The sequence below is a fragment of the Urocitellus parryii genome, chromosome 3, assembly GCF_045843805.1.
Source record: "Urocitellus parryii isolate mUroPar1 chromosome 3, mUroPar1.hap1, whole genome shotgun sequence".
Lineage (NCBI taxonomy): Eukaryota > Metazoa > Chordata > Mammalia > Rodentia > Sciuridae > Urocitellus > Urocitellus parryii.
In genome coordinates, this window is record NC_135533.1 from 196,072,903 (window position 1) to 196,087,121 (window position 14,219).

Sequence of the window (14,219 nt, forward strand, 5' to 3'; positions counted from 1 at the left end):
CTGAAATATTTTCTGCAAATGAGTCAACTTTGGGGGTTCTAAGAATTAGGAATTTCCACCACCCCCAGATTCAGCCATGAGCAAGAGGGGTCAGGGCTAAGTATAGGGAGCTCAGACTCTGCCTCTGCTACTCCTGAGAGGGATTCTGAATTTGCCCTTGGTTAGCTCTGTGAACTTGAACAACTGTATTATTTACTGTCTATTAAATGGGGATTAAAAAATACCTGCCCCAAAGGACAACTCTGATGATGCTTTATGCAGTCAACAGTCTTTATTGAGCTTCTGCTATGTGCAAGGTGCTGTGCTAGGTGCCACAGAGACAGGGCTTCCTTCCAGTTCAACACACTGCACGTTAATCTGGGGGGCACAGCAATACACGTTCCAGTCATTGCTGACCAGAGGGAGGCAAGGAAGGAAGGAAAGCTTGATTAGGAAGCATCCGAGAGATTCTTTCCCAGGTGATCTGAAACCAAGACTTGAAAGATGAGAGCTTTGGGAGCAATGAAAGGAAGAGCATTTGCACTGGGGACAGTGTGCATGGAGGCTCTGAGCAGGCCTGTTCAAGAGACAGAACAGCAGTCACATGTCTGGAGCTCCGTGACTAGGGGCTAAATGAGAAGCAGGTATGGGCCACGTAGCACATAGGTGTCATCTCTGAATGAAAGTTCACGTTCTTTCTGGTATTACTTTATTTCTGCCTTTCAAAATCAATGTCACTATATCATCAAGGTAGCCCCTATGAGTCATGAGCTGAACCTCTCCATGTTTTGGTCATCCAGGCTCCAAGCCCAGAAAACAGCAGCTGTTGGTGTCTCCCTGACATGCTGGGATCCGCAAGCCCCACTGAAAGGAGATCAGTGAACTCGGTGATCTCCAAGGTTCCTTTCAGCTCAGAGATTCTCCAATACAGTGGCCCAAGTCACAAAGTTAAATAAAATTAAAACTCCCATTCTTGGGTCACCCCTGGCCACAACTACTTAATTCCACCAGTGTCTAGTGGCCACTCATTGGATGGTACAGATACAGAACATTTCCATCATCCCAGAAAGTTGTTGAGTGGCTTAAATAAAGAGATGAACAAAGGACACAGAGGCAGAAATACATGTGAACACTAGCCAGAGCCTGGAAGATGAACCAGCAGGCCAAGAGTCAGCTCTCAGGACTTGCCTGTCTGAGTCCCACTCCAAGGGGTCTGACTCAGGGGGTCAAGGCCAGAGACTGGGCCTCCACACTCTTACCAGATATTCCAAGGCAATGCCAACAGCTGCCAGGCTTAAGGATGGTGTCTTGAGTAGGGCTTCCTGACCTTCAAATTGTAAAGGACCCTAAACTTTTGGGCCCTTGGCAGGACTTTGTTCTTTCTCTGCCGTTCTCCAACAACCTTGACACCTGGGGTCTAGGGAATAACAGTGCAGAACCCCAAAATCCTGCCAGCCCCACTGCTTGGACTTAACAGTAATACCCAAACTTAATTCAGCTCCATTCAGATGGGATTTCTCATCTCTTCTCTTGCAAGACAGTTCCGTGTGATTGTTCCCTTTTTAATTTCCTCCCTCATTATGTGGCTCTCTGCTAGTAGGGGGTCGGTGCAACCTGGCTTTCAAAGCCTTAAGATGCAATATCCTAGAAGACACTAATGCAAGGGCTGTGATCATTTAATGGCCCTGTGGGTGAGTGTATATGAGAGGGTGTCTGTAATACTCTGGTGATCCTGTCGATAATGATAATGACTGCAGGCACCAGACGCTGACTATGTGCCCAGTGACTAAGATGAACCTCTGTGTGACTCTCCCTGTGTTTTCTCTCTGGCCCCTTTCTATTTTCCTTAGCCTTTTCTCTTTGTGTCTCCCTCATTTCCTCCCTCACAGTTGCTCTTTCCTTTGAATAGCCATAATAGAGAATTAAAATACTTTTTTTATTATGAGCATAATTATTGGACTAAATTGAATGCCTCTGTCTGACCCCTAAAAATACAAAGCAAAGCTTTATCAGTTCTTTCTTCATATGACCACGCTTATCGATCTCCCTGTATCCAAAGCCTGGATAATAAAAATATTCTCTCCCTCTTTTAATAACTGTGAGCTCTTTGAGAGTAAAGACTATTCCGAAGCCCATGTTCAGTGTCCCAGAAGCCTGTCCTTTTGCAATGATGATAATCACAGCAATCATCACAACAATTTGTCATTTCAAGAGAGCTCGGTAGAACACATTGCTGCTGCCCACATAGGAGACGCTGAGATTGCAAAGACAGCAAAGGCTGCTGGTGATCACAGGGGTGTTTCACTGAGAGCTTGACAGCCAGCAGGTTCAGATGGCAAACCCTGCTGGGTTGGAGCACATTGTTCCCAGGCTTTCATCAGAGGCTGCAGGCGCACACCAGGACAGCATGGAAGGGGACCAACTTGAAGCCACGCAGATCTGAGCTCAAACCCTGCCTCTGTCCCTCAACTGCTTTGGGGAAGTTACCCAACCGACTCAGTTACCCATGTGTTCCCAGTCATTTTGAATGGGTTAATGGATGAGAGTCAATGGTGGGGCTTAATAAATGCTCTTATTAGGTCTAATATTTATTAAGTGCCTTCTCTGTGCTGGGTATGATACTAATCCATTAACGTGAGGACTGAGGCTTAGAACAGTTGAATTTCCTCCAAGATCCCATATAGCAAGAGGAAGAGCCACTGACTCACTCTACCTGAAACTTCACCCATGAATTAGTGCCCAAAGAGTAAACAGCCACTCCAAGCCAGTCACAGTGGCACATTCTTATAATCCCAGCAACTTCAGGAGTCTGAGGATCTCAAGTTCAAGGCCAGCCTGGGCAACTTAGTAAGACCCTGTCCAAAAAAAAAAGGCTAGGTGGGGAGACTTGGTGGGTAGTTACAGTACCTCTAGGTTCAATCTCCAGAACCACACACACAAAAAAAATTGAAAAGTAAAAATGAATAAGCAAAATCAAAGAGTAAAGAGCCAGTGCCTATTTGGAAGTTCAAATTTTCATGTCCATCTTTCCATGGTGTTGATGTGCTGAATACAGGAAACCCCACCACCCCCACTCCAGACGTCCCCAGTCCTGCTTCTTTGGTGGACTTTGGGTGGGTAAGAAGAAGGGAAAAAAGCCGAGGCTGTGAGTGGTAAAGAAAGGGTGGACACAAAGGCTTGGCTAGGGTAATGAATAAATAAATTATTAAAAATTCCTATTGCTTCCCAGGAGCCAGCCGAGTCGTAAAAGTGCTGCTGTTGCACCATCTGCTGGTGTTTTTGCTTATTGCAGTGAATGCGTGGCAAAACCAGGTCTAGATATTAACTGACTCTTCCACCCTGGCCGGAGGCAGTGGGCCCAGTATCCTGGGCTGGAAGGAGACAGTTCTATTACATTTTGTGGTTGTCAGGTTATAATTTTTTAAATATGTACCAGTGGCTTGCTTTAAACAGATTATAAAAACCTGACATCCCCAGCTCTCTTAAAAAACACAGAATCCATTTTCCCTGTTGGGACTAGGGAGAGAGTTTTCATTTGTTGGTCTTGGCTTTTGGGGGGGGGGGGGTGGGTAGGAAGCATTTTTCCTCATAAAAATGGACCCCCACCAACCTCCCACAGACATATACTACTCACATAAGATATAGTTTGAGCCAGCACAAATAAAATATGATATATTATTTGGTTCCCTTTTGGAAACATGTATTTAGTTATTTACAGTGAAAATCTTGTAGACTTTTGTTTTAAAGTTGGAATACGCAGAATGGATTCTGTAGCTGCAGTCATAACCGGACTTGGCCATGAGACTGTCTGCCCCTTAAGAGCCAGAACTGTCATATATCCTGCAAATTCAGGTGCAAACATGAGACTGAGGATCACACAGAGAAGACCATTCCTGCCTTCAAGGAGCTCCCAGTCTTTGAAGGAGTTGACAAGTCAATGTGTGGAAAGACCTGTGTGGTCTCATAGAAAAACCTTTGCCCGGTTCTCACAACGTGGGGTTTGCCTTAGGAAGATGTTTCCTTCTTTCTAATAACATCCCTGCACTTGACTATCAGCCTTGATCTCTGTGCTTTCTGAAAGCCTCTCATCATCTTTCAAGGATTTCACAAAATCACAAACAGTTCCTTGAATCCCCAGCTCCATGAAAACCTTTGGGCTTGTCAAGTGGCATCATCAGAACCGTTCCCAACACTGGGGACAGGGAGTCCTTGCTGTGTCCTCAGAATGAAGGAAGCATTTGGCCGCAAGCCACTTGTGTGTGTGTTTGTCTCTTCTCCAAGTAAAACCTTGCTCTCCAGGATGCAATTATTTCCTCTCACTCCCCAATTGTACCTAAGAAATTAGTGAAAAATAATTCCGGCACTTCTGAAAAACCCATCCTCTAGCCAGCCTTAAGTCCACAGCAAGTGTTCATTGACTTCTAGTTCTGTACCACTTACTGTGCCAGGGCCTGGGAAGGTCACCACTCACAGGACATGAACTGCCCTTGGGTGCTCTTCTGTCTAGTGAGCACACCAGTCAGAAGACAGATGTTTGCAGTAGAGTGCAGTAAAGCATGAATAAGCAGAGGAAACCAGATCCCCAACCAGCTTGGGGAAGGGGCAGTCAGTGGAGTTCCATGGGCCAGGACCTGCTGGAAATGAGACCTGTGCACAGCGTTTTGTGGAATCCATAAGGATGCAGCTCATTCGCCATACAACCATGCTGACTATGGCCACTGCCCCGACAGAGTCTCCGGAGGCCCATTATGCCCTTGCTTCTGCATTCATAGAGATGGGAGCAGGTGGTAACCCTTGGTGCACAGCTTAGAAGTTTCCTTATTTGTCTTGTAAGCCCATCGTCCTCCTAGATTGCTCAAAAGTCCTGTGGGGGGAACTAGAGTTTTCCCGTAGCTTAGGACCCAAGCTGGTCTGCCGCATACTCTGCAGCACAGTGAATTGGTGCCTTGTGCCTGTGCCAGAGGGTACCTGGCCTGCAGTAATGACATGCTGGATTCTGAGCCACATCTATCTGTGTCTTTTTCAAACGGGTTGTGTTCTTAGGAAGCAAGGCCACTGAGTGTGTCACCCTCTCCCCAGACTCCAACCATAAAGCTCAGCGTGGTCACCCAGATATCCCATGCTGGCTTTTGCTGGCTTTCTTTGTTAGGATCAAGCATCTTTTTTAAGCTTTCGCCTATTATGCAATCTACTGGGAGTGCAGGGCAAGGTCATTTCCAGAATTAAGTCACTTTGCCAAAGTGTCATAGCGGAGGTGGTGTTTGAGCCCAGGGACAGCTGGCTCCCAAGTCCAACTCCAAACTATGCCACAGCCCTGCTCAAAGCGCTCCCTGAGCATGTCCCTGTGTCTCCTATCCTAAGTGCCTGGGGTGGGCGAGGACGAACATAAGAACATGGAGGAGAGCACTTTTGTCACTGGGATAAACGAGAGAGGTGCTGTTGGCAGTAACATCAGCCAACAGGGGGAGGCACCCTGCTCAGGAGCCTGAATTAGTACTTTGTTTAATGTTGACATCATTATATAAAAGACCGAAATAAATAACCATGAAATTCCTTCATTAAATGGCAAAGGAAAAAAATTGATCTCTACATATTTGTTAAAGTTCTCTGTATTCAGTATTTGAGCTTTAGATATATGATGCAATTCAGATATGTTTCCTGTCAGTCATTAGAATTCCCATTTCCACAGTTCTCCTTAGGTTTGGGTTCATTGTGTTTTGCTTCGTGGGCTAAACGGGAACACGCTGTGATCATTCTTGGGCTTGTGGATTAACCCTACATTGAATGCTCATCAATTATAACCCATACATTGTGCCATAACTTTGTATTCCTGTGGGTCTGAAAGTCTTGGAGGGGGAAAATGTTTTTGTTTTTCGATGACCTAGAGCAGGTCTTCATGCAGTTAGTCCTAAGAAATATGGACGAGGAGAATGGCTGGACAAGAAGGAACCATGCATGTGAGAACTGGCCCTATAGGATTCTTCTGCACCTCTGTGCTACCTAGTAAGCCTGGCCACTTGCAGTGGAATAAACAGGGAACCATTTGTTCAGTGACAGTGACGTGGCATTGTGTACTCATTTGCAGCTTTGAAGGCTCACCAGAAAAAAAGTCTATAGTATTAAACATGGTCCTCTGCAAAGCTGAACGCATTCAACCCAGGGACTGTGCCCCGTGAGCTCATCCCTTCCCCTCTTTTCTTCCCACAGCGCTCCCAGTCTGCATTCTCATTCTCTGGCGAAGATATCCTGAAGCCCTCTTCCCAGGAGACTGTGTCAAGGCACCCGAGGCACTGGAGCCAGCATCAAAAGAAGGAGTCTGCTCTGACCAGCTGGAAGAGCATGGATGGGCTGGATGGAAAAAGTAACGGTTTTAAGCAGCCTCTGCTTGATCTGTGGGCATCAGAAGTGCTGCCCAGGGGCTTCTCAGCAGTTGCATGCCACTCAGCTCATAAGTTTGTGTACGCCCATTCAGGGCAGCTGGGCCAAGTCAGAAGGTCTCTGACACAGCACACCATTTATAACCTGGCCAGTTTTTCTAGTTATGGTGGAATGAAGGCTTTTAATGTGCCATCGATATCCCATGTTCTTTGCTGAGACCTGTGAGACGGGTACTCCTGGGCAAGGGTTTTAAAATGACTCGGCTGCATGGCCCCACGGTAGCCCCCTGTTCTTGGTAGACTAGGAGGATGCATCTTATGTAGGACAGACTCACTAAACCAACTTCTTAGGGCATTTCAGCTTTCAAAGGGATTTGGGTCCCAGCATCAATCTGGTTTTAAGGAATTCCTTTCTGAAACCGGATACTTAAGTAGGGTAACACTTGCTGCTATAACAGGTAGACCAAACAGTCAAGGGGCTTAATGCAGTCATTTCCTTTTTCATCACACACCCATGCAGTGCAATTGTCCCTAGCTTGCAGGGGCCTACAGAGGCCAAGGTTCCTACACTGTGGCTCCACTGCCCTCTAGGACCTGAATCTTCTATTAGATCATCCACATTCAGCCAGCAGGTGGAGAAAGAGAGAATGAAGGAGGCAGAGGACCTCTATTCCCTAACCCCTCTCCTTGGGGAAACACACTCACCACTGTCACTCCCATCTCATGGGCAGAAACCTGTCATGTGGCCACAATTCCATACAGAGGAACTGGGGAATGTAGCCCTGTGTGGCTCAGGTATCCCAGAAATGTCACCCAGCCATGAAAGAGGCTTCGATGGAATAATGTCTATCTTGCCACACCTGGAGATAGCACTTTAATTCATTAGTGTCTGTGTTCTTCCTATTTATTTTCCTAGAATGTTCTAGCACTGCATGGAGCAATTGAGCTCACCATCTGTTAACAATAGTCCTTGACAAAATTTGTTCAGTCGTGAGCCTCAAAATATAGAGGTTCAAATTAGCTAGTCACTCTCCTAAAGTCAAATCAAAAGGCTGCAAGATGCTTGTAACCATGTGGCCAGCCGCTGAGGGCCAGGAAGCCCCCATACTCGAGGGTCTCCTAGACCCCGTGACTGTTGGAGTAAAGGTGCCTACCCAGCCTCAGAACACATCTGTTCCTTTCCCACCTTTCTGGGTGGTATGTACATCCACAGAATGGAAACCAGGCACATTTGTCTTCACATGAGAAACTACCAATGGTATTCTCACCCATGGTGTATGTCAGACCCTCACCTGAAAAAAACAAAAGCAACAAAAAAGATAGCAAAATAATCATCGTACATATAAGCTTCTAAAGATGGAGCTGTCACTTCTACTCTATAAGGAAATGATTTAACCAACAGCTATATAAGCAAAATCCACACTGTGCAAAGAATCATACACATGGAATATTTTTAACTGTCGCTCCAAAGATTTTTTCCAAAAAAGATGGTTTCCATGTTAATCCTTTAGCACCTATTAGTAGAAACTGCAGATCCAGGACATTGCAGAGATTCGGTAGCACACAATATTTTCTTTATTTATGTATTGGTTTTTGTTTTTATTTTTAAGTGCATTTGTTTATTTCTAGATCTGTTTCTCTTTCCTCCTGTTTCCCAGCCTATTAATATTCATTCGTTTATTCTCTTCCTTTCTTTCTTTCTTCCTCTGTCACTCACTCTCCCCCCACCACCCCCACTGACCCTCCATGTCCCTCTCCTTATGAAATGTACATTTCCACAGAGAAAGGACTGTAGATTCCACAGGGCTTATGAGAATATTATTAATAGATCTTCACTAAACAATAACAGCTAACCTTTAAAATCACTTTATAAAGTGCAGGGTCCATTTTATTTATTCCTCCAGGGCTGTTGCTAACTGCTCTTTTTATTTTGTTTGGAAGATAAGAGCATCAATAGGCAGTGAGATTTCATAACTTGTCCAAGACCCCACAGCTAACATGAGCAGAACTGGTCCTCACACCCCAACATGGTGACTCCAACATGTGGAGCTTTTCAACTGCTGCTCCATAATATGTATCTCTCTATCATCAAAACAAGCATACAAAAAAACCCATCATGTGAAAATTCAGATTTACAAAGTGGTAGGTTTGTAGGATATTTTAAAAACTTCTTCAAAATTCTCCATATCACAAAGTAGTTCCCCACTGAATTAAGAACATTCCTAATAAATTTACAAAGGAATTTTGTTTTCGCAACATGATTGGGTGCATAATTTTCTATAAAGTTAGGCAGTCATGTTAGTTGTATATAAACATAAAGTATAATTCAATAATATCACACACACACACAAAAAAAAAAGATTTTATACTCTGTTCAAAAATCCATGCATCTCACAGGATAAAAATTTAAAACAAAAAAATTAAAGCAGTTGATTTTCTGAGGAATGTTCAGTCCTTAACATGTTAAAATGTCCATGCCAATCCCAGAGGTCTTGAGGGACATGTGGCATATTTAGCAGAAAGAAAATGACTCCCAGAGGCATTGCTCAGTCTCCTCAAAGCAGAAATGTAGAACAGAAGAGGCCCAGAGGCAGAGGTCATGGTAAAAGGTTAATGTCTACTGGACTATTTTCAGCAACTCTGTTTATACCTCAGAAGGGTTGGTCAGAGCCCGTTAGTACCCTGGGGACACTGTGGTTTGGGGAAACCACAGCAACTTTACCTTCAGCCTTGACAGCACCACTTAGAGCAGTTATTAGATTTCCTCAAAAAATGCATTATCCCTTTATAGAGTTTGAGCACCTACTGTATACACAGCACATGCTCAGTGTTGGGGAAATAAAAACCAGGGAATGGTCACTGCTCTGAGGTGGCTCAGTGAACATTGTATCTGCCAAATTAAAGAGCAGGAATTCTGATAAAGGGGGAACTAGGGCTAGCGGGGTCCCCAAGGAATTTTCCTGTCAGACTAAGAGAATGGGATATTGGAGCCCAGGTACAGCTTTGAGCAGCTCTGGGGGTGCTCAGCAAAGTTCCTCCTAGGAATGGAGAGCATCAACAGGCAGACAGGGAGACATCTATTTTTACGAAGGATGGATTTTTCACTGGAGATGAAAGTTAGTCAATTCTTAACTTCTCCGGAAACACCTGGGAAACTAGGATTATAAAATCAGGAGAAAGGGAAGAGCTGGCAGTGGGCTGAACCTCGTCCCACTAAGTACTGGGCATTGGAGTCCAAGGACCACATTTACAACATGGCCAACCCTGGAGCCTGGCACGGAGTGGCACTATCAGGGGATTTCCTCTGCAGCTTCCTCGCATGGCCCCAGGAGAATCTGTAGGGAGCAGGGCTCACGGAGAGCTGAAAATCAAAAGCCCGCCCTTGCCCAGAGCCTGTTGGTGCCTGTGTTCATTAATAAGCAGTCTTTAGGAACCCAGGAGGGGGCCCAAAGCTGGGCAGCAGATGAAGGCATAGCAGTAGAGAAGTCAGGAGGACAAATAACTCTTACCAAGCAGGTCACCACTGTGGGTGACTGGAGTTGTCCCCACTGGGGAATCTGGGAGTCGGTGTAGAAGACCCACCTGCCTGCCAGGCGAGAGAGCTGGGAACTTAGCCATGAGCCTCCCCCACCACTAGCTGAGGGCTGCTCTTGGAACAAGGTGATTTCCAGGCACTTCACCCTGCCTTTGAGAGCAATATACGCTCTGGTGCCCAAGTCAAAAACTCAAGCAAAGAATTGCAAGTGGTGAAAGTTGGAAGCCCACTTCGCGTTGGCTGAAGGGGTGAGGGCTAAGGCTTGAGGCAGGGCTCCCACAGGGAAACGCTATGTGGCTCCTTACTGGCTATCCCCAGCTTCCCTGAGAGCCTGAGTGTCCTGAGTAAGTCAGCTGCCTCCAGACACAACACTGGAAGAACGCCTGCAAGATAGAAACTCTTTGCCCAGAAAACCAACCACTCCCCCCCATAAACTCTAGGTGGTAATAATAACCCTCATGAACCACTCCGTCAAATACTTACATCGTCAGTGGATACATATTAATACATGATACACATTAATACATAATACTGATATTGTGGCCACTCTTACTTGCTTTATAGAGATACAGATGGGAGGTATGAGTGGTGAGTCAGGTTTTGAATACTAATACTATGATGCAATTAAACAGATTAAAGATAAAAAATATCTGAGAGCCTGCGGTGTGGCAGATGTTATAATGGATGAATTACATCTCATAATAATCCAGCAGCAGCCAGGGAGGGTCACACTGGCAGGCCAGGAAACAGGCTCCAAGGCTCTCGGACCCAGGTCTCTTGAGTAAATTCAGTCACATGGGATTAGCCCTGGATCTGCCTGAATCCACAGTTCTTATTCTTTGCCCCTGCACAAAAGCAGCTTCATTCATTTAAGAAGAAGGGAAAAAGAGCTATCAGGAATTAATCTGCCCTGAGCAGGTGTGGGTAGCATCCTCCCATGTCATCCTCATAATAATTCAGTGAGAGGTTAGCTATTCCTTTTCATCTGCGAAGGGGCTCAAGCTCAGAGACTTGCACAGCGGCTAAGTGGCTGAGAAGGAGTTCTGCCCAAGCCCCCTGACTTGGAGACTTCTGTCCTTTCTGCTGCACCAACCGGCTCTGGGGCAGAGAAGGCTAATTTGTTTCTAGGATAAGGAGGTGGCCGAGAGGCTGACCTTACCTCACAGGACTGTCACCTGGAGGGTGGCTTTCCATGTTCCGAGATCATGACTAGCCCAGGAGGGCTCAGAGAGGAGCAGGCCACACCTGGGCAGGGAGATCAGATGTGCTTCTGGAATAGGGGCTGTGCCCCTGGGGTTTTGCCCTGTGTTGTTGCAGAGACAGATCATGAAGGCGGAGGAGGCAGGAGAAAGGGTGCCACTTGGCTTCAGTCTTCCAGGAGCCCCTGCTTACATCAGCCAGCTACTGGGGCTCCCTGCACTCCTGGACAAGATGAAAGCCCCACTTTCTGACTTTTAAAGGAAGAGGAACTTGATGTCCTTCCAGCCTGAGCTGCAGGCAGGCAGTTGAAGTGGAACTGGGTCGCTCAGTTGGAAACGTATGTCCCACCAACATCCCAGTTCTCCTAAGGCTTGGTTCTAAAGTGGGCCTAGCAAGGACAATGCTCTTTGGACAACACCACAAACACGAGTTTGTTTCCATTATAGGGAGCAGTGACGGTTTAATTGGCAGAAAATCCACATTTCTTTAAGTAGCACAAGGTATGTCCTTGACTCAAGGTCCTACAGCAGAGAGACATGGCCCCAAAGGCCTCTAGCCTAGAAGGTGGAGTCCACACACAAGTTGGGAAATAGCCCCTTTTCAAAGCCCTGGGGCCCTTTTCACCCATCCCCAGCACCCTGTGAAGTCCCTCATTTTAAAACAGCTTCTATTGGCAGTTGCTGTGCCAAAGCCACCTCCCGCTAAAAAAGCACATGTCATCTTACTCCTGCTTCCAGGGACGTGGGCAGATAACGCTTTCCTATTATGCCTTCAACAAAAAAACAAGACACAGCAACTTTCACTCCCTCAAAGAGACCAGCCCTGGGGCCAGGTACCAGCCATCCCAGATGACCTGAATTCAGTTCAGACCAACCCAGCCCATGGCCACAGTCTGCCCTTGCCCTAAGCTTTTCCACCAGTCAAGAGCTTCCCTTGCACAGCTGATAACCTAGAGCTGCCGGGAGCCAGGTGAAGGATGCATGTTGAACCAGCTCTACCAGTTGCTCTCTGGGACCTTTACTTTGCTTATCGTCCTTTCCTCCTCTGTAAGACGGAATTGGAAATACCAACCTCCTTGGCCTCAAGTCCTTTTCAGAAGGAGGCCTGTGCCTTGACTTCACAGTAGACTTCCATCTCCATCTCACGGGCTGCTGAGTGAAATCTGTGTCCCAAGGGTAGACATGTTTAGCTGTGAGGTCTGGCCATCGACTCAGGTAGAGCTACATCTCCAAGCTTCTCTCCAGCTGTGAGGCCACAAGAGAATTCCTAAGGCTCCTTAAACTTCTTCCCCAGTGAAGTGTGACCCGTGGGTCTTCCTAAAGACTGTTGCTCCCTCACACCCCCAGGAGCCGGTCATGGGGAGGTGACAAGTGACAGCCTCACCTTGCTCTCTAATGATAACCACTCTCTGTTTTCTTTCTCCTGTCCTCTCACAGATCCGGTTCCAGTGTTGCAGAGCCCGGATGGGAACTGGGTGGCTCTGAAGGACGGTGCCCCGCCCCCAAGCCGCCTGCTAGCCAAACCTAAGAGTGGGACGTTCCAGGCCCTGGAGGTGGCCTCCAGTGTGGCATCTGCCTATGATGAGATGGGCTCCGAAAGCGAGGAGGACTTTGACTGGAGTGAAGTTTTAAGCAAGCTGTGTCCGCAGTCCCAGGGTCTGCCCAGGCACCCCCAGCCACAGCCTGCACTGGCCCCGGGCTCTGACCAAGGCCCCTCAGCCATCTCCTCATCTGGGATCTCCCCCAACCCTGAGGCGATGTGCTCTGACTCAGAGACCTCCTCAGCAGGCTCTTCCCGGGATGCTGGGCACAGGACCAGACTGTCCTGGATGCAGAGGAAGGTCCCCAAGAACCCCGCAGCAGAGAAGATGCGTCTGCAGGGAGAGCTGGATGTGAACTTCAACCCCCAGGTGGCCAGTGGAGAGACCTCAGACAGCAGCGAGCCAGAGGAGGCCCCACACACTGTAGACCGGCGGGCCAGGCGGTGGAGAAGGGCCCGAGTGGGCCCAGAGGAGCCAAACAAGGAACCGTCTTCCACCAGTGCCCATCCCCAGGTAACAGACTGCACCCCTGTGGTTTCAGTGTGAAAATTCAGGTGCACACACTTCTTAAGTAGAATATGCGCTCCTCCCAGCTAAGTGGCCTCAAGAGTCCTGGCTCTGGAATCCACAGAAGCAGATTCTCATCTTGGTTTTACTGCTAAGTAGCTGAGTGACTCATGTCCGGTCACCTCAATGCTCCATGTCCTCTTCTTTGGAGACAGTAGCTTAGAATTCAAAGTGTGGTTTTCAAAGTGTGCTCCCCACACCAGCAGCATTAGCACATTTGGGAACTTCTGAACCATGCAGCTTCCCAGGCCCCACCCAGAACATGCTAGATCATCTGTCCTGGCAAACCCTCCTGGAGATTCTACTGCGTGCTCAATTTGAAGGCCAGTGACGTAGAGTTGAGGGTGAGGTTTCTAGAGTCAGGCTGCCTGGGTTCAAATCCAACTGTCTGACCTTGGGCAAGGCATCTCTCACGTCCTCAGTTGCCACATCTGTAAAATGGAGATGGCTCAGAGGAAGGTTGGGACAAGCAAATGTTTATAAAGAGCTCAGATCTGTCCCAGACGTGGCACAGGGACTCAGTAAATGCTGTTTCAGTTTGATAACTTGAGGTGCCGTTATCACACTAAACATTCTGCCATTGCTAGCCTTCTGTGATGTGCTAACATTCTGGGATTCTTAGTCTACCTCACAGCCCTCTCAGGATCCTTGGTGGCTCTGATCATGTGATGTAGTTTCTGAGCCCACTTAGAACATGCAATTAAGGCTTTGAACTCTATCCCTAGAAAAATGTACCCATACACACACACACACACACACACACACACACACAGCCACATGCGCACACATGCGCCCACATAGTTTTTCTTGCAATCTCAGGCCATGGATTCTATCTGGGTGGATCTCATATTCCTAAAAGCACTGCTCATTCTTAGTTCTATACCCTTTTTTTTGCTGTTCCTGTGCCTTTGCCTTTTCAGGGGAAGTCCTGCTGAACATCAGTGCAGACCCACCACCAAACCTCATGGAGCCCACTATGGCCTCCTCATAGCAGTAGTTTCCAAACTCAAAAGGGACACAC

At 47.1% G+C, this 14,219-nt stretch overlaps 1 protein-coding gene across 1 annotated transcript in view; it reads left to right on the plus strand.

Moving 5' to 3' along the window:
* Positions 1-14,219, plus strand: part of Myrip (myosin VIIA and Rab interacting protein) — a 320,799-nt gene that overhangs the window by 251,670 nt on the left and 54,910 nt on the right. The window contains exons 9-10 of the mRNA XM_026401622.2: positions 6,187-6,340; positions 12,528-13,144. Of these exons, the coding sequence (XP_026257407.2) occupies positions 6,187-6,340; positions 12,528-13,144 (771 nt within the window). The remainder of the gene's footprint in view (positions 1-6,186; positions 6,341-12,527; positions 13,145-14,219) is intronic.